Raw genomic sequence first — 24667 nt, forward strand, 5'->3', positions numbered from 1 at the left:
TGCACGTGTTTTGGTTGATTAAAATTCTGTCGATGAATTTTTACACCATAAGATTGGCGTTATTTGCAATATTAATTTACTGTTTCTTTCGCCCTCACTTATATTATGTCATTTTCAATGTGTCGCCATGCTAGTTTTATTTATGCAAGACTTGCGTTGGTCTTTTGGTTTTACGACTCAAATCCTCACGTACTTTACGTTTATTAATAGATTGATTTGAGAATTTTATTAATTAATATTTGGTATACGTAAGAGATAAGGTATATTCTTAAATCCTTAATGGGATGGATTTTACTATCTGCCATCATTTATAACAATAATAATAATAATAATAATGAAAACTTTATTTTCAACATTTTTACAGCTATTATGAATCTAATTATCATCATCATCATCATCATCTTTATTCACGTGTCAATATACTTTAGCATGAAATATACTAATTAATTAATATTGTTAAAATTGCATGTGTTGGGCATTATTTAACCATTCTTATACACATGTATGTTTATCGAACCCATTTCCAACCCTCGGGGTAGGGAGGTAGGTGTCAGTATTAGTGTACCAGTGACGAGCGGCTTGATACTGTGATGCTCGTAAAACTCTTACATTTCTTCGCCAAAATCCAAACAATTGACACGGTTGAAACCTATTTTACTTGCTCTTTAGAATGTCGTAGTTTCAACGTCAAATTCCAAAATTGTGGAAATTCCCAATCCGGATTTACTACTGGGATTGGACTTTTTTTAGGTGGAGTGTGGAATCGAAATAAAATTTTACTTTAGTTTTTTAACTCTAAATCATTATAGAAAATATTGCATTACTTTAAGAATTGTTTTGTCGCAGTTATTCAAGTAAAACATGGCTCTAATGAGAAGGAAACGGTTGAGGGTTCACAGCGAGATTATGTGAATATATTCCACTTATTGTGGCATTTCTTTTTATCATTATCACTACTAGGAATCTAAAAGGCTGCGTTCTAAAATTCCTTTGTTGTTGCCATGCTCGTACAGCTACCAGTCTTACCAATAAATCGAAGTGACCAACAACAAAGGGTGAAACTAACAATTGACTCTTTTTCCACTAAAGAGATGGATATCTTAATGGGTATCACAGCATCGATGCTAATCAAGTGAAAACAGAAAGCGTGAGTACGAATCTTTTCGTGTGTTAAAAAAAATTAAATATTAATTTATTTTTGGTGTTTATTATAGAGTACTAATTTAATCATGGACTGCCTGTGGTGCGTCCAGATACCACAGGGCGCCCAACCCTTTTTATACAATTTCTTTTCTGTTTCACCTTAGAAAGCAGATCGTAAATTATGAAATCATATCAGGACGCTGTGCCCAGGCATTTTTACTTTTCATAAAATATAGGCATATCTTAAATTTATTTTCGCTGGCATGAAGTTCAACCAGTTAAAGGGACTTTGAAGCTCATATCAAATCCTAATTTTTTATTCAATTGCTATATTCGTCTTCTTTTCATATACATCTAGGAAGAAAGTAAGTTTTGAAAGCTTTAAACTTTCCCCTTTCCATAGACGAAAATCTAAATGATTTAGTAAGTGGTAAAAACAAAAACAAACAAACAAAAGAAAGCAGCAGGATGTGGTCCATTCACTGGATGTGAACTCTACTAGACCACGACTATTTCACATCCGTTGAGAGGACCTTTTTTCAGAAAAACTTAACGATCTTTTCGTTATGCATATTAAGAGTTTTACGTTTTTGTATAGAGTATTTTTACCGCAATGAAGGTAATAAAATAGATAAGTTTACTTTGTAAGCAGCAAAACAGAAAATAAGCTGGACATAAGATAGACGTCGTTCCTTTAATTATTTGTTTATTTTTTAGCGTAGTTTACGTCCTCGCGAAATGTAGATTTTCCCCAAATCTTAGCGGTGGAATATTCGGAACTCGTTTAGCCTTCGGATATTGGTCGTAACCGTACCCTTCCTCGTCTCTTTCAATCACCTGGACTGCGGTATGACCCAGCTAGCCGCTACAAACGGATGCGGCTATAGAGCAGTTTTCGTATGACTGTGAAAAGCTCAGTGCCGTAAGCGTGACGTGCCGTGACCGTGATACTTTCTAGAATTTTAATTGGCTGATTTTTTTCACGCGCAATATGATTGGTCTAAAAGTGACGTGATCTTGGCGTGACCGTGTCCGCCCCGTGTTTATACCGTGTTCTGGGTATTTGATTGGATGGAGAGTAAATTCTCGTTCAATGTGATTGGTCTGGCGTATCCCTTGCCGTGTCACGACCGTGTTCGTGCCGTGAACTTTTCACAGACATACGAAAACTGCACTATGGGATACTCGCAGTCCTGGTGATTGAGAATGACTCTGAACAGTATCGTCACAACAAATCTTAGCTAAGGAATATTAGGAACTGGTATACAGTACCCTTCCTCGTCTCTTTCAATCACCTGGACTGCGAGTATCCCATCTAGCCGCTACGAACGGAGGCGGCTAGATGGGATACTCGCAGTCCAGGTGATTGAGAGTGACTTGGAAAAGTATTGTCAAGACAAATATCCGAAGGTGGAATCTCATTTAAATTCAATTCGGAAATTCAAGAGTAATAAACGAGTGTTTATAACTAATGTTTTCCTGATGTGTTTGTTTGGGTATCGAACTCTTAAAAACATACAACGAGGTATTTGTAAATATGTCATCTAACGTTATTTTTCACTAATATTTCATATTTTATCGCTTTTAAATTCACATTTCCATCATCAGCAATTTCACTCGATCAAAATACTATGAAATATTTACCTGCACTGTAAGTATACCACAATAGTACCATGTCATATTATACACCTGGACTGCAAGTATACCACACTAATACCATGTCATATTATACACCTGGACTGCAAGTATACCACACTAATACCATGTCATATTATAAACCTGGAATGCAAGTATACCACACTAATACGATTTCATATTATACACCAGGACCGCAAGTATACCACACTAATACCATGTCATATTATGCAGCTGGACTGCAAGTATGCCATGTCATTTATACACCTGGACTGCAAGTATACCACACTAATACCATGTCATATTATACACCTGGACTGCAAGTATACCACACTAATACCATGTGATATTATACACGTGGACTGCAAGCATACCACACTAATACCATGTCGTATTATACACCTGGACTGCAAGTATAACACACTAATACCATGTCATATTATGCAGCTGGACTGCAAGTATGCCATGTCATTTATACACCAGGACTGCAAGTATACCACACTAATACCATGTTATATGATACACCTGGACTGCAAGTATACCACATTAATACCATGTCATATTATACACCTGGACTGCAAGTATACCACACTAATACCATGTCATATTATACACCTGGACTGCAAGTATACCACACTAATACCATGTCATATTATAAACCTGGAATGCAAGTATACCACACTAATACGATTTCATATTATACACCAGGACCGCAAGTATACCACACTAATACCATGTCATATTATGCAGCTGGACTGCAAGTATGCCATGTCATTTATACACCTGGACTGCAAGTATACCACACTAATACCATGTCATATTATACACCTGGACTGCAAGTATACCACACTAATACCATGTGATATTATACACGTGGACTGCAAGCATACCACACTAATACCATGTCGTATTATACACCTGGACTGCAAGTATAACACACTAATACCATGTCATATTATGCAGCTGGACTGCAAGTATGCCATGTCATTTATACACCAGGACTGCAAGTATACCACACTAATACCATGTTATATGATACACCTGGACTGCAAGTATACCACATTAATACCATGTCATATTACACACCTGGACTGCAAGTATACCACAGTAATACTATGTCATATTATACACCTGGACTGCAAGTATACCACACTAATACCATGTCATACTATACACCTGGAGTGCAAGTATACCACACTAATACCATGTCATATTATACACCTGGAGTGCAAGTATACCATGTCATATTATACACCTGGACTGCAAGTATACCACACTAATACCATGTCATATTATAAACCTGGAATGCAAGTATACCACACTAATACTATTTCATATTATACACCTGGACCGCAAGTATACCACACTAATACCATGTCATATTATGCATTGGACTGCAAGTATACCACACTAATACCATGTGATATGATACACCAGGGCTGTAAGTATACCACACTAATACCATGTTATATTATACACCTGGACTGCAAGTATACCACATTAATACCATGTCATATTATACACCTGGACTGCAAGTATACCACAGTAATACTATGTCATATTATACACCTGGACTGAAAGTATACCACACTAATACCATGTCATACTATACACCTGGAGTGCAAGTATACCACACTAATACCATGTCATATTATACACCTGGAGTGCAAGTATACCACACTAATACGATTTCATATTATACACCAGGACCGCAAGTATACCACACTAATACCATGTCATATTATGCAGCTGGACTGCAAGTATGCCATGTCATTTATACACCTGGACTGGAAGTATACCACACTAATACCATGTCATATTATACACCTGGACTGCAAGTATACCACACTAATACCATGTGATATTATACACGTGGACTGCAAGCATACCACACTAATACCATGTCGTATTATACACCTGGACTGCAAGTATAACACACTAATACCATGTCATATTATGCACCTGGACTGCAAGTATGCCATGTCATTTATACACCAGGACTGCAAGTATACCACACTAATACCATGTTATATTATACACCTGGACTGCAAGTATACCACATTAATACCATGTCATACTATACACCTGGAGTGCAAGTATACCACACTAATACCATGTCATATTATACACCTGGAGTGCAAGTATACCATGTCATATTATACACCTGGACTGCAAGTATACCACACTAATACCATGTCATATTATAAACCTGGAATGCAAGTATACCACACTAATACGATTTCATATTATACACCAGGACCGCAAGTATACCACACTAATACCATGTCATATTATGCATTGGACTGCAAGTATACCACACTAATACCATGTGATATGATACACCAGGGCTGTAAGTATACCACACTAATACCATGTTATATGATACACCTGGACTGCAAGTATACCACATTAATACCATGTCATATTATACACCTGGACTGCAAGTATACCACACTAATACTATGTCATATTATACACCTGGACTGAAAGTATACCACACTAATACCATGTCATACTATACACCTGGAGTGCAAGTATACCACACTAATACCATGTCATATTATACACCTGGAGTGCAAGTATACCATGTCATATTATACACCTGGACTGCAAGTATACCACACTAATACCATGTCATATTATAAACCTGGAATGCAAGTATACCACACTAATACGATTTCATATTATACACCAGGACCGCAAGTATACCACATTAATACCATGTCATATTATGCAGCTGGACTGCAAGTATGCCATGTCATTTATACACCTGGACTGCAAGTATACCACACTAATACCATGTCATATTATACACCTGGACTGCAAGTATACCACACTAATACCATGTGATATTATACACGTGGACTGCAAGCATACCACACTAATACCATGTCTTATTATACACCTGGACTGCAAGTATAACACACTAATACCATGTCATATTATGCAGCTGGACTGCAAGTATGCCATGTCATTTATACACCAGGACTGCAAGTATACCACACTAATACCATGTCATATTATACACCTGGACTGCAAGTATACCACACTAATCCCATGTCATATCATACACCTGGACTGCAAGTATACCACACTAATACCATGTCATATTATAAACCTGGACTGCAAGTATACCACACTAATACCATGTCATATTATACACCCTGACTGCAGGTATACCACACTAATACTATGTCATATTATACACCTGAAATGCAAGTATACCACACTAATACCATGTCATATTATACACCTGGACTGCAAGTATACCACACTAATACCATGTGATATGATACACCTGGGCTGTAAGGATATCACACTAATACCATGTGATATGATACACCTGGACTGCAAGTATACTACACTAATACCATGTCATATTATACACCTGGACTGGAAGTATACCACAGTAATACCATGTCATATTATACACCTGGACTGCAAGTATACCACACTAATACCATGTCATACTATACACCTGTACTGCAAGTATACCACACTAATACCATGTCATATTATACACCTGGACTGCAAGTATGCCATGTTATATTATACACCTGGACTGCAAGTATACCACACTAATACCATGTCATATTATAAACCTGGAATGCAAGTATACCACACTAATACCATGTCATATTATACACCTGGACTGCAAGTATACCACACTAATACCATGTGATATTATACACCTGGACTGCAAGTATACCGCACTAATAGCATGTCATATTATACACCTGGACTGCAAGTATACCATACTAATACCATGTCATATTATAAACGTGGACTGCAAGTATACCACACTAATACTAGTCATTATATACACCTGGACTGGAAGTATACCACACTAATACCATGTCATATTATACACCTGGACTGCAAGTATATCACACTAATACCATGTCATATTATACACCTGGACTGCAAGTATACCACACTAATACCATGTCATATTATACACGTGGACTGAAAGCATACCACACTAATACCATGTCATTTTATACACCTGGACTGCAAGTATACCACACTAATACCATGTCATATTATGCAGCTGGACTGCAAGTATGCCATGTCATTTATACACCTGGACTGCAAGTATACCACACTAATACCATGTCATATTATACACCTGGACTGCAAGTATACCACACTAATACCATGTCATATGATACACCTGGACTGCAAGTATACCACACTAATACCATGTCATGTTATACACCTGGACTGCAAGTATACCACACTAATACCATGTCATATCATACACCTGGACTGCAAGTATACCACACTAATACCATGTCATATTATACACCTGGACTGCAAGTATACCACACTAATACCATGTCATATTATACACCTGGACTGCAAGTATACCACACTAATACCATGTCATATTATACACCTGGACTGCAAGTATACCACACTAATACCATGTCATATGATACACCTGGACTGCAAGTATATTACACTAATACCATGTGATATTATACACCTGGACTGCAAGTATACCACACTAATACCATGTCATATTATACACCTGGACTGCAAGTATACCACACTAATATTATGTCATATTATACACCTGGACTGCAAGTATACCACACTAATACTATGCAAGAGTAGAGCGCGATTCAACTTCAGATTTGTTGCATGCAACAAGTTTGGGGTAGACACACGCTGCAACAGTGCGGTTTCGTGCAATGTAGCATGCAATGTTGCACCGCCGTGTGTCACACCTTTTACGTCTTTTTTCTAGTTTCATTAGAGAATTGCAATAATTAACATTTGGTATATGTAAGAGATAAGGTATATTCTTAAATCCTTAATGGTATGGATTTTATTACCTGCCATCATTTATAATTAATGATAATTATTATTGTTAAAATTGCATGTGTTAGCAATATTTAAAAAAACATACACACACACGAACTACCGGATGTATTTAGTGTTTTGAAATCCCCTACCTAGTAGACGTTCATTTAGACATTCTTATTCATATGTACGTTTATCGAACCCATTTCATATACAGAATTATTCGTACACGTTTATTAAAAAGTAATACATGTTTTTCCAAACTGTATAGTGAGCGACTGGTTTTTGCCGCCAAAAGTCCAATCGTAGTACCCAATCCCTCGGGGTAGGGAGGTAGGTGTCAGTATTGGTGTAACAGTGACGAGCGGGTTGATACTTTGATGCTCGTAAAACTCTTACGTTTTTATGCCAAAAGCGGAACAAATGATACGGTTGAAATCTGTTTCACTTGCTCTTTTAAAATTTGGTAGTTTTAACGTCAAATTCCAAAATTGTGGAACTTCCCAATCCGGATTTACTACTTGGATTGGACTTTTTTTAGGTGGAATGTGGGATCGAAATAAAATTTTACTTCAGTTTATGAACTCAAAATCATGATAAAAAGTATTACATTACTTCAAGAATTGCTTTGTCGCAGTTATTTTGAGAAATTCTAGTAAAACATGTCTTTAATGAGAAAGAAACAGTTGAGGGTGAACAGCGAGATACTGTGAATTTATCATAGTATTCCACTTATTGTGGCATTTCTTTTCATCATTATTACTACTAGAAAGCTAAAAAGATATGTTAGAAAATTCAGTCCTCGCTTGTGGCCTCTTTCACCCTGAGTGTTGCGATGTTCGTAAAACACGCACTCCTTCACACGCTTGTGAGGGACGCCTTCTGACTTTTGGAAATATCAATAATTTTGTTAATCCAGCCAAATTCTATTTTCTTTTTTAACATTTTAACAGGATTTCTTTAGATAGTCTGATTTAGAAAATTCTCTGCAAATAGCAGCGTCCCTGTGAAGTGTGTGAAGGAGTACGAGGTAGGGGAGGTTTGCGAAGATCACAACACTCAAAAGGACACTTATGATTTACTAGGGAAAATTTCAGTCAATTCATAAATTTCATTTCTTTTACGCTATGTCGATGGCCGAGGTATCTATCAATAGGAAATTTGACGAGGAAATAAACATGAATACACAAGAGTGGCGATCAGTATATACGGTAGGTATATCGTATATAAGCCTTTTCATAGTTTAAGAATCGATTCCACTGCGCATGCGATTTTATCCCGAATTTCTCACCTTCTTTTGTCTAAACCTTCTTTTGTTCTTAATTAAACAAAAGAAGGTGAGAAATTCAGGATAAAATCGCATGCGCAGTGGAATCGATTCTTAAACTATGAAAAGGCTTATTGAACCGATTGAACCAGGAAGTTGCGGGTTCCCTAATTTTTGTCATCATATAGGACCGTGAGGGACTTGATTCGAATCGAAATATGCTAATCATTTGAAAAAAAGGCCGTCGAAGCTTGTGAACGAGTGCTAACCCCAGAAGGTGAACTTCATCCCAAAAATATGAATATTTTTGCCGACGAACAGACATTCTACACCTTTTTCTTTACGATTACTATTGCAACCATCATTGGAGCCTTTATTTTATCGAGATTTATCAGGCTAAATCCGAGCTATCACTGGTGAATCGACTCCCAAGACAAAATGGCGAAAATACCAAGCATCTTTCTTCTCGTGTTTACAAACTACCATTGAAAATCTGTTCGTGGCTTTTGGAGTTTGAAGAACTAAGAATTGGTGATATTGCGTCTGTATTTACGCTTAATGCTGTATTTAAGTGGCTGGGACATTTTTGAAGCTTTTTCAGTGAAGATATTCGTACATTTGGTTGACTTTGTGTTTGCTCCATATTTGATGACAACAACGCTTGTTTTCATGAAGAAACGCCTAACACCAAGAAGCTATTGTGTCATTACCCTTTCTACATCATAGAAAGAATATCATTTATCCTGTCTTAGTGTGCTTTAGTCTAAATAACATCTAACAAGTCTATTCAACGAGAGGGAGACGAGCTTGGAACTCCAGTTTTTCCTTTCTCCACTTGAAGAGAAGTCTACTGATGCTTTGACAGATCCATCCACCCTATTATTGTTATTCCAGTTGTATCTAAAATTTATCTTTCACTTCGTAATAATATAATGATAGAAATTCTTCTGAAATATAGTTCAATTTATAAAAGTCTAAAAATAAAATATATAAAAATAAAAAACAATATTAGTGCTCAGACTTTTCCAGTAACAGAAATGAACCTGTATTAAAATCAGTTTTTGTTCAAACTTTTTTGTTGGATTTAGTTGAAAGTTTTTAATTTTTTTTTTGTATATCAGCTTCATCCATAAACTTTCAGCTTACTCAGCTTACTCTTGCTACTTAAAACATGCATATTAACAAAAATATATTTAAATATTATACTTAATAGTATAAAGATTATATCGAATGTCTAAACTATATGAATATAAGAATTAATATGACAGTACAATAAATCTATAATTTCAAATCTAACTGATGATGTTCTTAAAGGCGTAAACTATGAAATAAAAAATCTAGGGTAGATTTTGGAGTTAAACTCTGTCCTTACCTCAGAGAACATAAGACATAATCTATCATTTATTGACCGAGAATATTCACTACACTGTTTGTGTGAGATTATAAATTGAAATAAATATGTTCATATAGAGCCTTTTTAACTTAACATCATAGAGGTCATGTCGTTGTGCCAAAACAATACATGTTCTATCTATTGAATTTCATTTTTATGCAAAAATTGTGTAAAAAGTTTCTATTGTTTGGTACACCAACATTGCTGCCTTGTCACATGAGTGAAAACACTCTATAGGGATCACCACATAACAATTCAACCATAAACATGATCAACCTCTATCCTAATTTTTCTGTCCAAGGAAGGTATGCCTTACTGATTGTCTAACAGTTGGTGAATATTTACAGTGCGACCACTCCAACCAAAGCCACCTCAACAAATTTTCTACAAATCATCAAATGGTGTTTTTAGACAACAGATAATTGGCAAATTTTGAACTTAAACATTCTTCCATTGTTCCGGTCTGCAAAACTAAATGATGAATGAGAGCTTTTGATATATTTTCTTCACAAATTAGTGATTTGTGTCACCAAAAATATAGAAAAATAGTAAAGTATGACTTCAAATACAACAGAAAAGGAAATTAGAAACCGTATAAAACACAGTCTTTATGATTACACTTTGTTTCTTCCAGACAATGATATTATCAGGTTGACACTGTTAGATCTTATCACCACGTTGCTATGCGACAGCATGTTTATATTTGACAACAAAGGTGCCAGCAGTCTTCTAAACCGTGTAAACCCATGGATATTTTTCCAATTTGTAGCTATTATATTGTTCAGATTCCCACTTTTGATTGGCTAATTTGTAGAAAATTTGTTTGGGTTGCCTTGGTTGGTGTAGTTTCACTGTAATCTAAGTCACCTCTGTGGGCTGAGATGGAGTTTGTATGGCGCTTTTAAGTTTGGGCATTTATTATATCTGTCACTGACTCCAAGCATTTTGCTTCCTTTCCTTCTCTCTCTCTCTCTCTCTCTCTCTCTCTCTCTCTCTCTCTCTCTCTCTCTCCCACTATTACCCATCACACTGATCTTAGCTGAATCAAACTGGTTAGAGCTATTCTCCGGGGCAATACATGGACTATATAGCAAGCTGCCAGAGTTGGCCAAGCGTGCTTTTAGTTCATCGCTGTTAAACTTCATCATCTTATTCTTGGTGGTGAGTAGTGATAACAGTTAGCTCCATCATATCCTATTGAAATAATATTTACTAATTCTTTATTAAATAAATAAATTTTATTTATTCATTTGGTTTGCTGTTTATCAACATTTTCTCAACTCATCACTCATATTGTTTGTTTAAAAATACCCAATTAGTTTATTATAGAACACTCAACAAAATTACTTGACTCTGATTGGTCGAGAGGAGTACAATTATAGCATTAATTGTACTCTGTAGGAGTACCGAATTAAGTCGCTATGGCAACTCGGCCAAAACAATGTCAAAAAAATTATTTTCCGTCATTTTGTACTTAATAAACATATATAAAATTTTAAAGCCGTTAGAACTAATCTTTTTTATGCATTTCCGTCAGTTGCGCAATGGACTGAAAATCGGTCGCCAAATAGACAAAGATGAACGGCGTCGCTTCACATTTTTTACTGAAATTTTGTTGAGTGAACTATAAACAAAAAATCGCACGATCTTCTCATACAATTTGGAATTAATAGACACTCCTAATGTTTTGACAGTTCCTTAATTGCACGAGCCTTTAGGCTCGTGCAATTACAAGAACTTTCAAAACATTACTCGTGTCTATTAATTTCCAAATTGTACTTGAGATTGTGTGATTTCCTATACTTATGTCATAATTTGTTTGGTTAAGTTTAAAAAACATAAGCAGTTATAAAACCTATTGCATGACAGTTTTCAACCTGTGAGCTAGCCATTTGAAAAGATCCTTAAATTACATATAACAAATAATCTCAAGATGGCTAATTTTTCTTTTTTTTATCATCGAAAATTGGGCCAAATTCTTAATTAGTAGCCGGCAAACACTTTCAGAAAATTTAAGAGGTGTTAATCCTTTATAATTTTATTCAAGAACTTCAGTACGTTTTTATAATAACGATTCAACTTGTTTAATTCTTGATTGTTAATGAGAGAAGAGTGTCTTTCCAACACAAAATGTTTGTCACATTGTTGTTTAATATTAGGTATTCAAGTTTTATTATTTATAGTATCAGAATTATTTTTATTGTTATGTATTGGCAATTTTCAAACTTACAAACAGTAATAATAAAGTGTTTGTTATTCATTCATTATCTGCCAGATAAAATACATCCTGGGGTGTCTGCATACTAAATAATGAAATATTATAATGGTGTCCAAAATAAAATGATAATCCTTTAATAATTTCTAAGAATTCCTCTGTGCCAAATAAAACTGTGAATAAATACATGGAAAGATAAAATCACGAAAATATATAATTTATAAAAAATATTTATAATTACAGAATCATAAGAGTTTATATTATGTTTGTTGTACCAAAATATGAATATTCGCAATTAGGGGGAAAATTCGGTTTAAATAAAAATAATTAGGCTAGTCTTAATTACTACCCTTTCTGTATAATTGAATAATATATATTTATAAAAATAAGAGATAAGTAATATAAATGTTCCCAATCATTTAAAATGTCTAAATATAGCCTGCAAAATATTCTTGTTGTTTTCCAAGAACTTCTACAATACTTAAAATTTGATGTATTGAATTACGATAACTAGTGTTTGGCATTTGAAAAACATACACGTATCAATAAAAACTGATAAAAAATACAGCAACTATGAAATATAAAACTAGGCAATAAGACTAATTTTGCTGAAAAAAAGGCACACGTGTGTCTTCTAATTACATGGCTGTTGGTTTAATGATTTATTCATGATAAAATGTTACTCATTAGAATCACCCATTGTTCTCTGTGTTTTCTATAGTTTTCAATTCTATTAATATAATATAGCTTGCATTAACAATGACTAGATATTTGACCTTCTTAACATTTTTGGTAATTTCTAGAAATACGAGACATTGGCCACCCCAGAACGAAACTTCATGCAATCGCTAAAAATTTTGGGATAATATTCTTAGCAATTTGTTTAAACAAATTTATTATAATTATTTAAAATATACCTATATCGTAAGCCTTGCGAGGGCTTTTCAGACTGCGGGGACTTGAACAAACAATATGCATTTTCCCTAGTGATGAATGAAATATCATGATCATCTGAATTAAATTTCAAAATTTCTATAATAAGTGTAGAATTCGAGTAGAAATCGCTCTTAAGAGGTATCGTAATTTTTTTAAATTAGGAAGAAATCTTGATAGTACGGCTTAGTTCATTTATAATTTGGCTCATGATGATGTTGCTCTCTGATGTCACAGCGGGCTCACACGCACTCGAGTCCATCGGACCATATCGATCGTTCATATGTTTAGCTGAATTGGTGATGTCACACACTAGCAGCGAGGGCTTATTCCAAGATTTTTCGAGCAAGTTCGTGTTCTCGCCATCGAGTTTTCAACTCCTTGAAGAATTTTAACTGCAACGTACACTGTCTGAGCTTTATGGTAAGCAACTGGACGGCTATTCATCTTGGTTTATGCAAATGTGCAGTTGTTTATATTCCCTTCGCGTACTTTAATAGTGGGTTCTAAAGCACTGGCCAACGTCGAACAGACCGTGTCATAGAAGAAATAATTTGTTAAACATTTTCGCGCATCCACAACTAGAAGAAACACAAACGAAAGAGCCGAGAGGTCGTAAGTGCATCGAATATTCCATTCAAAATGAACTTTGGTCTCTTTTTGTGAATAAGGGACTGAGAGATTTCGAATTTGATGATCATGATCGTCTTCACACTTGGGTCTGACTCAGGATTTCAAATCGGCGCAGATGGAATTCTCGATGACTACGACGATGAAAGTGGGATTTCAGTGGTTCTTTGGTGTATCATTTTTTTGTTCCTCCTTGTTGTGACTGTATGGTTCTACATTACTCAACTTACGCCGAGAAGCGCGAAATGCGTAGATGATGAAGACGAAGATGAAGAAGAACGAGTTGCGAATAAATTACTAAACCATCTCGGAGCCGGCAAATGTAATCCCAAGCCCTCGTCTACTAAAAAGGGAAATGACATTTGTAAACCTTCAACTTCTAGTCAAAACTCGGACAATTATGAAGTTATTGATGGAGAAATAAGAATCCACCACTCGAGCTATGAGTGGCAAGACGAATCTTGCTCCAACTCCAAGGGCAACGAAAGTGGCGTCCGAGAAATGTCTGATTCGCTCGTCAGGAGGCCATCAATGGAAGAAATGTCTTTGATCTTTCCTGGGTTTTTGCCTAGCATTACAGAAGAGGAGGAAGAAGAAGAAGACGAGAACCAGGAAAAGTATAAAGAGGAAGAGTTATTTGATCGCAGTGCTTTGTAAAATCACAAAATCGGAAAGTGACACAGTTGAGAGCTGTCCAAATAAATCTTCCAATTCAAATGTTTATGAGCCTATCGCGGATGTACATAGTACTATCGATAATAGCGACATGAAAAACTTAGATCAAGAAAACAGTAAACTTATATACGAAAAATTTATTTCTGGTCGTCAAATTACCAATAAAAAAGGAAAACAACCGGCACAGACTTCTAGAATCACAGCAGAGATTCGTCTACGAACTCGCAATGTATCGCAAGTGTATGCTGTTTCGAGCAAAGATGATAAATCACGCCAAGATGAGACAGTGCAAGCCTTCAAACCAGCTGGTTCAGGCCCTGAGGAAAGCGACATCAATGAAAATAAAGTTAGCGTCCTTGAATCTGGAAAAACAGCTTTTTCGAGTCAAAACATGAAATCATTAAGCCTGGTTTCCGGTTCAAAGACCTGCAAGTTTGACCCCATGGAGCAGAGCCTTGACAGTAATACGAGTGGATGTGGATTTGAAACGCATAAAAAGGCATTGGTTGCTGGTAAGAAGGACTTAAAAACAGATAAAAACCACAGCGAGTTCCTTGAGGATGCTAAGAATGAGCTATCGATATCGGCCTCAATGAATTCCAATTGCTATGTCAACAGGAATTCAAATGAGGTTATCGTTTGCATTGAGACAAATGCGAATTTACAAAACGAACCCGACGGAGATTTGAATAATCGAGAGGATAACAATAACAATAACAATAAGAAGAAATCTTCTACAGGTAGTACATCGAAAGAGATTGACCTTTCATTGTCGAATGGCTTAAAGAACACTACCTTTAGAGACTCGAACAATATGTCGAACCATTCAACACACGCTTGGACATTTTATTCTGTGTTGGAGAGCAGTAACGATCTAGATGATATCAATGGCGACAACAAAGAATCGAACTCGTTAGTTGAAAAACAAGATCAAACCCAGAAGATCCCTAAAATTGTGGTGAACTCGTACGACGAAGAAAAAACCTCGTCAAATAAAAGCAACTTAGAAAATGACACTTGGACACAGTTTGTTGGACAAATAGATTCTTTTGAGACCGACATTGATGTTGACGAAGTGGATTTGGAGGATCAAAACGAAGGGAGCGAATCCGAGGAAGGCGAACTTAATATGTTTCTAAAGCGACATGTTTCAGTGACTGACTTGGACAAAGTACTACCTTCAAATGAAAGTGCTCAAGATGAGAATGATTTTGAAACGAACAAATTCGCGAGTGACCTAGCAGAGGAAGCTAATCTCGAAACAATAGTACGTGCAATAAACATTAGTGATGCAAACAAAACAGTTTACACAGAAAGTAGCTTGGATGACATATGGGATGAGGATGAATGTAATGAAAATAGAACTGTCGATCAGTCGATTGAAATGTCAGAAAATACCTCGAAGACACTCTCCAGTGAGAATGGCAAACTTAGTTTCAGTGGGACAAGTGAGTTTTTTTCCAGACAGACTGTATGGACAACTTTGGATCAAATTACGGATAACTCCAAGGAGGTTAAAGAAGATGAAAAAGACACTTTTGGCAGCGATATGCAGAAAAAATGTCCCACTGAGAAAAAAGAGACAGAAATTTTTTTTCCTGATGCAACGGGATTATCAAAGAACCTAACCTCGTCAGCAAAAGTGGAAAGGGGGATGGGAAGAAAAACTAAAAATGACATCTTCGATGATGCAAATGAAGAGGAAAATGATGATCATTCTGAAGTGCGTAGTTTGGAAGAGAATATTCCAGAGTTAATGAAAGGTGGTGAAGAGGAAAATATTTCAAGTGGCCCAATAACTATTCATACATTCGAGGAACGATGCGAACAAGTAAACACATCTTTCAGAACTTTACACGACCGAGATGAATCGAAGAAGTTGAATCGTTTTGTCGAAAGAGAAGTCATGTTGGAACGTGTCACATCACAAGATAAGGATTCTAGTCAAAACATTACTAAACAAATCGCTGGTAAACCAGAAAGTGCTGTTGAATTTGGTCGCGCTTTTGCAAATAGTGATTTCTTGGAACGTAACAAACCAGAAAGCACAAAGCAAGATTCTTTATCAACTGAAGTCAAAAGAATTCCAGAGTTGCGCAAAACTGATGTCTTGGAGAGCATAGTTGCTAAGGATCTTGAAAGCAAAGTATTGGTAGTTGATGAGAGCACTAAGAAACAACAGGAAAATGGCATCGTTCTGGATGAAAGAAAAGAAAATGGCGCAAGCTTAGAGTCAGGTTCGGGTCGTATTGAACTCGTTCGACCTGCTTCTCCGAGAGGACGGCATGATGTGATATACGGACGAAGAAAAACGAAAAACGATGGAAGTGGTAAACGTGCTGAGTTAATTCTTAGATTGAATGAAACGTCACGCAATCGTGAACACTCGACGTCGCCTTACACGTCAGATTCTGATGTGAGTGATGTGTCACAGAATGGCTCAGCAGGGGATGTCGCGGACATACTATCAGCTGATAAAACACGCAAAGTCGATGTAAACGTACGAGGAGAACATCTGTCAAAAACCAACAAACAAGACAAACTTGGAGATGTCACGCAATCTAGCGATGAAGTAAAGTATTCCACAGTCATGCATTCAGACAAAGGAATAAAGACAAGTTCGACTTCTGTAGACATCACAACAAAAGATATTGACAATGTCACCGAGGAGGATGTCACAAATGTCACGCGATCTTCTGCTACGATAGAACCGGAAGTCGACCAGCCACTGGAATCTGCACAATTACCTTCAGGAAAAATTAAGGCAAAGTCTGAAGTAACTGAAAAACAAGATGATTCTGATAAAGGAAGTCTAGTCGATGAAAAGGAAGACGCTAGTACGAATTATCGTGTCCAAAGAAGAGATGTACAACCGAAATTCGAGAAATCATTTGCTTTCAACCCAGAGAAAAAACAACTTCAAACTTTGATCACGATTGATCAAGTGCCTGATACTCATATTGGGCTGAAAATCTGCATGACCGGTAGCCTTGATGTTAAACAAAAGCAAACCATGACAGGATTGGAGAAGGCGGAGCAGATTGTAGCGAACAGGATGAAGAGGATTGAAGCTGAAAAGAAAGCTGCGGAAGAAAACAAAGGCAAAGAAAAGGTGAACCAAGAAGCAAGCAAAGAAACCAAAAGTCGAAATAACGTCGTTCCGAGGAAGGCACGGTATGACGAAACAAGATATCGGAGAACAGATCAGGGAAGGAACGCAGGGCTAGGGAAGCCAGTTGATGAAAGAATATCTCCTGAAGAACCTATTCCTAGGAAGATTCAGTGGAATGACTTCAAGCTAGATGAAGTTGTCCTGGAAGAATTCGACGCCTCGGAGAAGTGTGCACGAAATGATGCCTCTGATGACATTGATTTTTATACCAGTAATTACGAACAAAAATCGAACATCAAAAAGTTCGACTCTGCAGAACAAATGGTCACTGAAGATGTCACCTCGGAAACGTTTTCTCCTAGAGAAATAGATTGGACTTTGTTAGATGAATTGTGTGACAACAAGAGTGAAGTTAACAAAGAAAGTACAGGAAACAACGAAGGAATGGCCAAAATATCTTCCTTTGATAAGAAAAAGGAAGAAGATTTTAGCAGTGACTTGGATTCGGATGCAAATAAATATCACAGCAAATATAGAAAGATTTCCTTAGAAAAAGATGGAGGTAAAGAAAGTACAAAAGTCGTCGCTTTGGTAAAGTTAAGCACTCCAAGTTTACAGAAGGAAATTCCTTCAGAAAAGACTTCACTAACGGAAAACAACACACCACTTGTAGTCGAAAATAAAGAACAATATTACCAAAAAACACGACTTGATTTAGACAGGAAAAAACGAAGTGATGACTTGAAAAAGAACATTTGTGACAAGCTATCAAATTTGGACCTGGAAGTGGATGAATCTCAAGACCAAGAGAGCAACATGTCAACGCCCAGTAATGAACAAGATTTTCCAATGCGACTTACAAAGAGTTTTAGCGAACTTAGAAGCATGGATAGAGAGAAGCGCGATGCTGGGGCTTCTAGATTGAGCGAACGTAGCTCTGATCCTTCAACTCCTAGAGATCCTGGAGTGTCTTCAGAGGATGACGAAGTCTTCTCAGATTCCCCAAGAAGAGTCTTCAAGACAAAAGTCACAGTTGATGAGGTGCGTGGAAACAAACGAAGGATCACGATATTAAACATCAGGAAAAAGTCCCCAGGAGGTACAAGATGGAAGTCTCTAAATGACATCGACACACTGTCTACAGCTCCGAAACAAATTTTTAAGTTTACTAGCATTAGTTCGCTGCCAGAAGAAGAGAAGGGACCACGAATAAATACAGATGCATCTCAGAAGAGTGAAATCAAAGAGACAACATTTGCTGTGAGCGGATTAATCCCAACTGACGAGCTTGATTCTGCAAACAAGAATGAAGAAAAGAGACCCACGCCTTCAAAAGCCCCTCAAGAAAGCTATGGTAGCCGCATCAGTTCATCTGAAGAAACTTTCATCTCATCAGCACGTGATAATCCAGTATCAAATTTAAATCACAAGGACGAAGACACCGAAGGACGAAGTATTTCTCCCAAGGAGACTATGTTTGTAGCAAGCCCACAAAGTCCAACACCCTCGTCAGATACCGGTTACCACAGCAGAGAGGATAAGACAGGACTACAAAGGCAATCTTCTTTATCCCCAGTAACGATACAAGCAAGTCGAAGTTCTTCCACTGCTAGGATTTTTGCACTGAGCAGACACAGTCCAACGCCTTTATCTGACTCGGAAACTAAAACCCGAGAAAACGTTCATGTACAAAGACAGTCATCTTTGTCTCCGGAAACGGTCCAAAAGAGTCGGAGGTCCCAAACTGGTACTATCTTTGCTTTGAGCCGACACAGTCCAACGCCATTATCGGATTCTGAGAAGAGACAAGAAAAGAGTTTCCAGGAAGAGAAGACGCTAGTAAGAAAGGTGTCATTAGAGAAGCAGTCGAGTACGGAAAGAAGCAGTCGTTATGGAGTATCTCGAAAAGGGACGTTCTTTGCCGTCAGCAGGTATAGCCCTGCAACTTCAGACACTGAAAGTCAAGCTCCGAAAGAGCAGCCTAAATACCAAGCAAGTGTCGGTCCATCTACAAGAGCACCATCGGTTCCAATAAGGTCTTCAAGCCTGAAACTGCAAGACAGGCTTAGCAAAGATAACTCGGATGGAAGAATTCAAGATAAACAGTCAAGAAAAGCGCAACACGAACCACTAACATCAAAAGTGCATGAAAAAGTAAAAGTAGAGAAAATGGAAGAAATGGAATCGGGACCGACAGAAAAGACATCCAAGGAAACTACATTCCCCGTAAGTGGGAGAGAACGCACAACTACTTCTGAGCGAGGAACGTGGAAAAAAGAGTCTTCTTCATCGAGCATTTTGACGAAACTGTCCTCGCCAGATGACAGACATGAGAAGGACAGCATGAGGCTTTCAAGCGATTCTGATAGTGATTATAGAATAACAAGGGATGGATGGCTGGAGAAAATAGCAAAAACTCCATCTCCAGCCAACTCTGATGCCGAGCAGGAGGACAAAATCCTCAAAGTTACAGATTTGGATTCACTTTTTGGCGGAGTCTCATCTTTAAACAGTGTTACCACGAAAAAATCCAAAGTGCTAGACAAAGGACAAACTACTACCGTTAAGACTCTAATTACAACTGAATACAGTCACAGTCATGCTTCAAACAACACGAGTGCTGCTTTGCTGCCATCGAGTACTGAGCTCCAAAATAGCCCTCATACCAGGATAACACCAAGTGGCGTGCAAGAAACCGACCTGGATGCATTATTTGCCGATGAAGAACCGAACGATTCCGCGACAGTGGAAACGACAGCGACAGAAGAAACTTTGGAGAGCCGAACTTCGTTGTTAAGAAACACTGTCGTTAACCGAAGCGGGAAAATCTTAGTTTCGGAAGAAAGTTACGTGACGGGTGAAAAACGACAGCCATTGGAAGATGTTCCTGTTAATGTGTGTGAGGCAGATAGAAGCCAGGTTGCTTCAGTAATCAAAGCCATACCAATGAATGAGAGCCATTCTTTTGGAGACATTGACGACGAAGTCTTCAGTAGATTTCCTGAAAAGCCTGGTGTAAATCGAAATGGTTATCGAGCAGACGGGGCGTGCAGTAGTGATGCTGACTCCGAGACCTCGTCTCTTAATAGCGTTCCATTGAAGCCTAAGACCAGACACACGCGTTCTTCTTTAGAAGCTGTAAAGACGTCTATTCGTCCTCTTACGTCGTCGTTATCTTCAGATTCATCTTCCGCAGCAGCGACGCCTATTCCCTCAGAAAGAAGTGACATCGAGTTTGAACCTTTTTATTCTCTCCCAAGTTCGACAAGCACTCCTGAACGAAACAAAAGAAACTATACAGAGAGAGGCTTTAGGATGTCTAGAAAAGCCACGAAGGAACCTGGACACCACATGCGGCAGATCACTGCGGAAGGCAACGGCCTACAGATTGACTCCTCGGACGGAGCAGCGCAGCGAATCACACGCGCATGTTCAGAAAGCCCAATGGGTGCAACAGACTTTCGAAGATCTGCGTTTACTCCCGTACGCAACCGTGCAGAGAAAGAAAGATCCAATTCACACGAGAATATTCAATCGAGAAAACCAGAAAAAGAAGACGCAATCCGCTATAATGACATTGGCTCAGATCTTAATACCGAGCCGTCATTTAAAGAAATGGCTGACAGCCACAAGTCCATGCCTGATCTGCACAAGCCGCAAAGCGAAAGTGATGCGCAACCGCAGAAAGTCCCGTATCACTCACGACTCAGTGCGCATACTCGATTATGGCTTAGTCAGACCGCTGGCATTGACACTTCAGATCTTTGTAACGACAGCTTTGGATCTGAAATATTTCTTTATCCTTCTAATCGTTTCCAGCCTGGAAAGAGTGTCGACGCAAGTTTTCTATCAATCGCTTCTGAAACCGATGATATTCCAGATGATGTCTCTACCCGTCCGTCAAGTCCAATGTCTGAGTTCTCATTCGCTGGCGAAGCACCATTTGGCGGGGATTACCAAGGTGACGTCATAGTTGTGACGTGCGGGAATAACTACTGCGGTAAGGATGAGATTGTACGCAGTCAGGATAAAACATCTTTTACTTCATGTCCCTCATGTTTTACGTATTATTGCTCGAGTGAATGCCGACGAGCGCACTGGAGAGAGCACAAGAAAGTCTGCTACTTTGGTAGAATCAACAGCTACATGCGTTCGTTTGTATATTTCTGCCACAAAAAAGAGAATCTCAAACTCTTGCTGTCGAAGATAGCGACAAAGAACTTTAGCTCCAAGGGCCGTGGGTGTGTCATGGTTACGTTCGCATCTCCTAAGCAGGCAAGGAAATTCATGACCGGCGGCTGTGTTCTACTCCCCAGTCCACCATCCTTTTCGACAGTGCGTCAACTCCAACAAGAAGGAGTGGTCAGCAAACACAGGGTCAACCTGATACAACAAGTCAAGGATTACGATCCGTACCAGGAATTGGTCTTGAATTTGGCAATCGTCGCCGGGAAAGTCGAAGACTTCCCCTTATACCCGGTACCACGGCATAAGCCTGAGTACCGTACTACAGTGCATCAGAATCCCCCTGAGCGGGTCTCTCATCCAAAGACCGAAACCTGTGATCCCAGAAACCAACCGAGAAACCAAAGTCTTCTACTTACCCAAGTGTTCCAGACACGAATTCGTAAATGACATGGAAGCAAGAAGGCACTACTGTAGGATCATCTCGAAAAGTCTGAAGCAGTACGGTGTCAAAATGAAGAAGGACTATCCAAGCGCATACGAGAGTCTTTGCTTATACGTCGAGAAGAACATCCCCTTTAAGCCGCTGACAGTGTATGGCAACAAGGATAGCAAGATAGTCGCGTGTAAGATTATGCCTGAAGGTTATACATCATCCACTACGTTGATCTAAATCATATCTATGATCTAGTTAAATTAGCAATTCTAGTTTTGTAGAAGGCTTTTTCATTCCTTTTTCTTTGGATAAATGTTTCCCAATAGTTAGGACAAAAACATATCATTTTATAACATAAAAAAACATTTATCGTTTTATACCCTGAATGGCGCTCATACCAAAAAGATAGAACGGTTTTTAAGATAAGCGTTGGGAAACAGCCACCGCAAAAGAAAAAAAGAATGTTATCTGTTTCAAAGCTAGTTCCCAAATAGATAAGCGTTTTTAATCGTGCATATCACGAGCAGTATCGGCTTTGTAAAGGTCGAAGATGCAGGCAGGTAGGAGTAGTGGATCCAAGATTTTCATTTAATATCGTCTATAATTATATATAACTTTAAAGAAAACATTTAACTTATATCCATACGTTCATAAACCGCTGAATACCCAAATTTAATACTGCAAACGGGTTCTAATCATTCAGTGAAAATCCTAGGTTCTGCAGTAGTAGGATTTAGATGATATCATTAAAGTGCTTATAAGCCTTTGCACAATATTTTCAAAGTTGATTCTTTAGATAGTGGATAGTTGATTGTGAAAGTATTTCGTTATTTGAATGTCGGGTCTTTGAGATACGAAGGTTCATATTCCCAATATGTTAATGACTATGACGTAACATAAGGGATCATTTAATATACAACACTGCACTCGTTCTGGAATACAGTATTAAAAGCACCACCCTTTTACTCGTGACTCACGTAAAGGTTCTTACAAATTTGTTTTCAAAAAATGTCCAGCGTTCAATATTAAAAGTTGCCACAAAATAACTCAAATCCCTTATGTTACGTCACAGTCATTAACATATTGAAAATATAAACCTTCGTATCTCAAAGACCCGACATTCAAATGACGAATTATTTTCACAATCAACTATTCACTATTTAAAGAATCAATTCTGAAAATATTGTGTAAAGGCTTAAAAGCACTTTAAACAGTTTCGATAGAGATTTTTCAAGATGCGCGTGCGCTTGACGGCAACCCTTAGTATTGCTGGTGATTTCCAAGGGTCTTGAAGCAAAAATGCTGATAATGGGTTAATCTGTACGTCGCTCGGTTTTGAACTAGACCATATTGTAATCATAGTAACTGTCGTAATTTAGTACAATCTCGTACCCAGAGTTGTCCGGCATTTTGGCCACCGGGATGGTGCCAAAGCAGGAAGATGACTAAGAACTCTAGGTACGAGATTTTAGTCGTTTTAGATCCTAACACTGATAACAAAAGCATCCCACATGGAATTGAGAGACGAAATTGTCATAATTCCGAGTGGGATGAGCACGTCCTAAACACGTAACAATTAGATTCTTAGTTTTATAGCAAACGAAACTTTTTTCTTGATTTAAATGAATTAGTTTTAGAGTGAAAAAAATCATATGGAATTATTTATATATCCATTGACCTTGAAATGCACTTTGTTTACCATATTTCTTGTGATATAAACAAGAATAGAAGCTTGTATTTAGTTTCGTAGAATTAAATAAATAAATTGGAAAATGAATTTGGTCTAGTAATTATGTGTGTAAAGTCATGACACTGGCATGGATAAGAGAGGGGAAAAGGCTATGTTCTAGTCAATTTAACCAAGTGCACAAATTAAGACTTTTCCGACAAAGGCAATAGTCCCCTTCACAGTTCCCTGCACCATCTCGAAAGGTAGCGGTGTCTTTGCATTGAAGCGAGATGAACTGTGAGCTTGCAATGATAGAGACGTGAATAATTGTTCAAGGTGTTAAAAAAAGGTCCCTAACTTTGCATGCTCACCGTTCCTCTCGCTTCGATGCGTAGGCACGGCTACCTTTCAAGATGGCGCAGGGAACTGTGAAGGGGACTATTGCATTGTTTTCTCATTTCAGACCAAGTCTCATTTCCTGTAGTATAATTTTTTGTTTAACAGTTGCACATGATGAGACACATAAATATGGATACAACTATGGAAACAAAGAATCTTAATCTCA

At 37.7% G+C, this 24667-nt stretch overlaps 1 protein-coding gene across 1 annotated transcript; it reads left to right on the forward strand.

Annotated features, from left to right (window-relative positions):
- The first annotated feature begins 13581 nt into the window (after positions 1-13581).
- Positions 13582-24210, forward strand: LOC116297719 (uncharacterized). Its single transcript, XM_031706002.2, is given in 3 exon segments — positions 13582-14676; positions 14678-22306; positions 22308-24210. Coding segments are annotated over 3 exon segments (8574 nt in total). The 5' UTR covers positions 13582-14094; the 3' UTR covers positions 22671-24210.
- Positions 24211-24667: the final 457 nt, after the last annotated feature.

This window comes from Actinia tenebrosa, unplaced genomic scaffold, assembly GCF_029948245.1.
Source record: "Actinia tenebrosa isolate PJP-AT-01 unplaced genomic scaffold, QUT_ActTen_1.0 PGA_scaffold9__36_contigs__length_13948895, whole genome shotgun sequence".
Lineage (NCBI taxonomy): Eukaryota > Metazoa > Cnidaria > Anthozoa > Actiniaria > Actiniidae > Actinia > Actinia tenebrosa.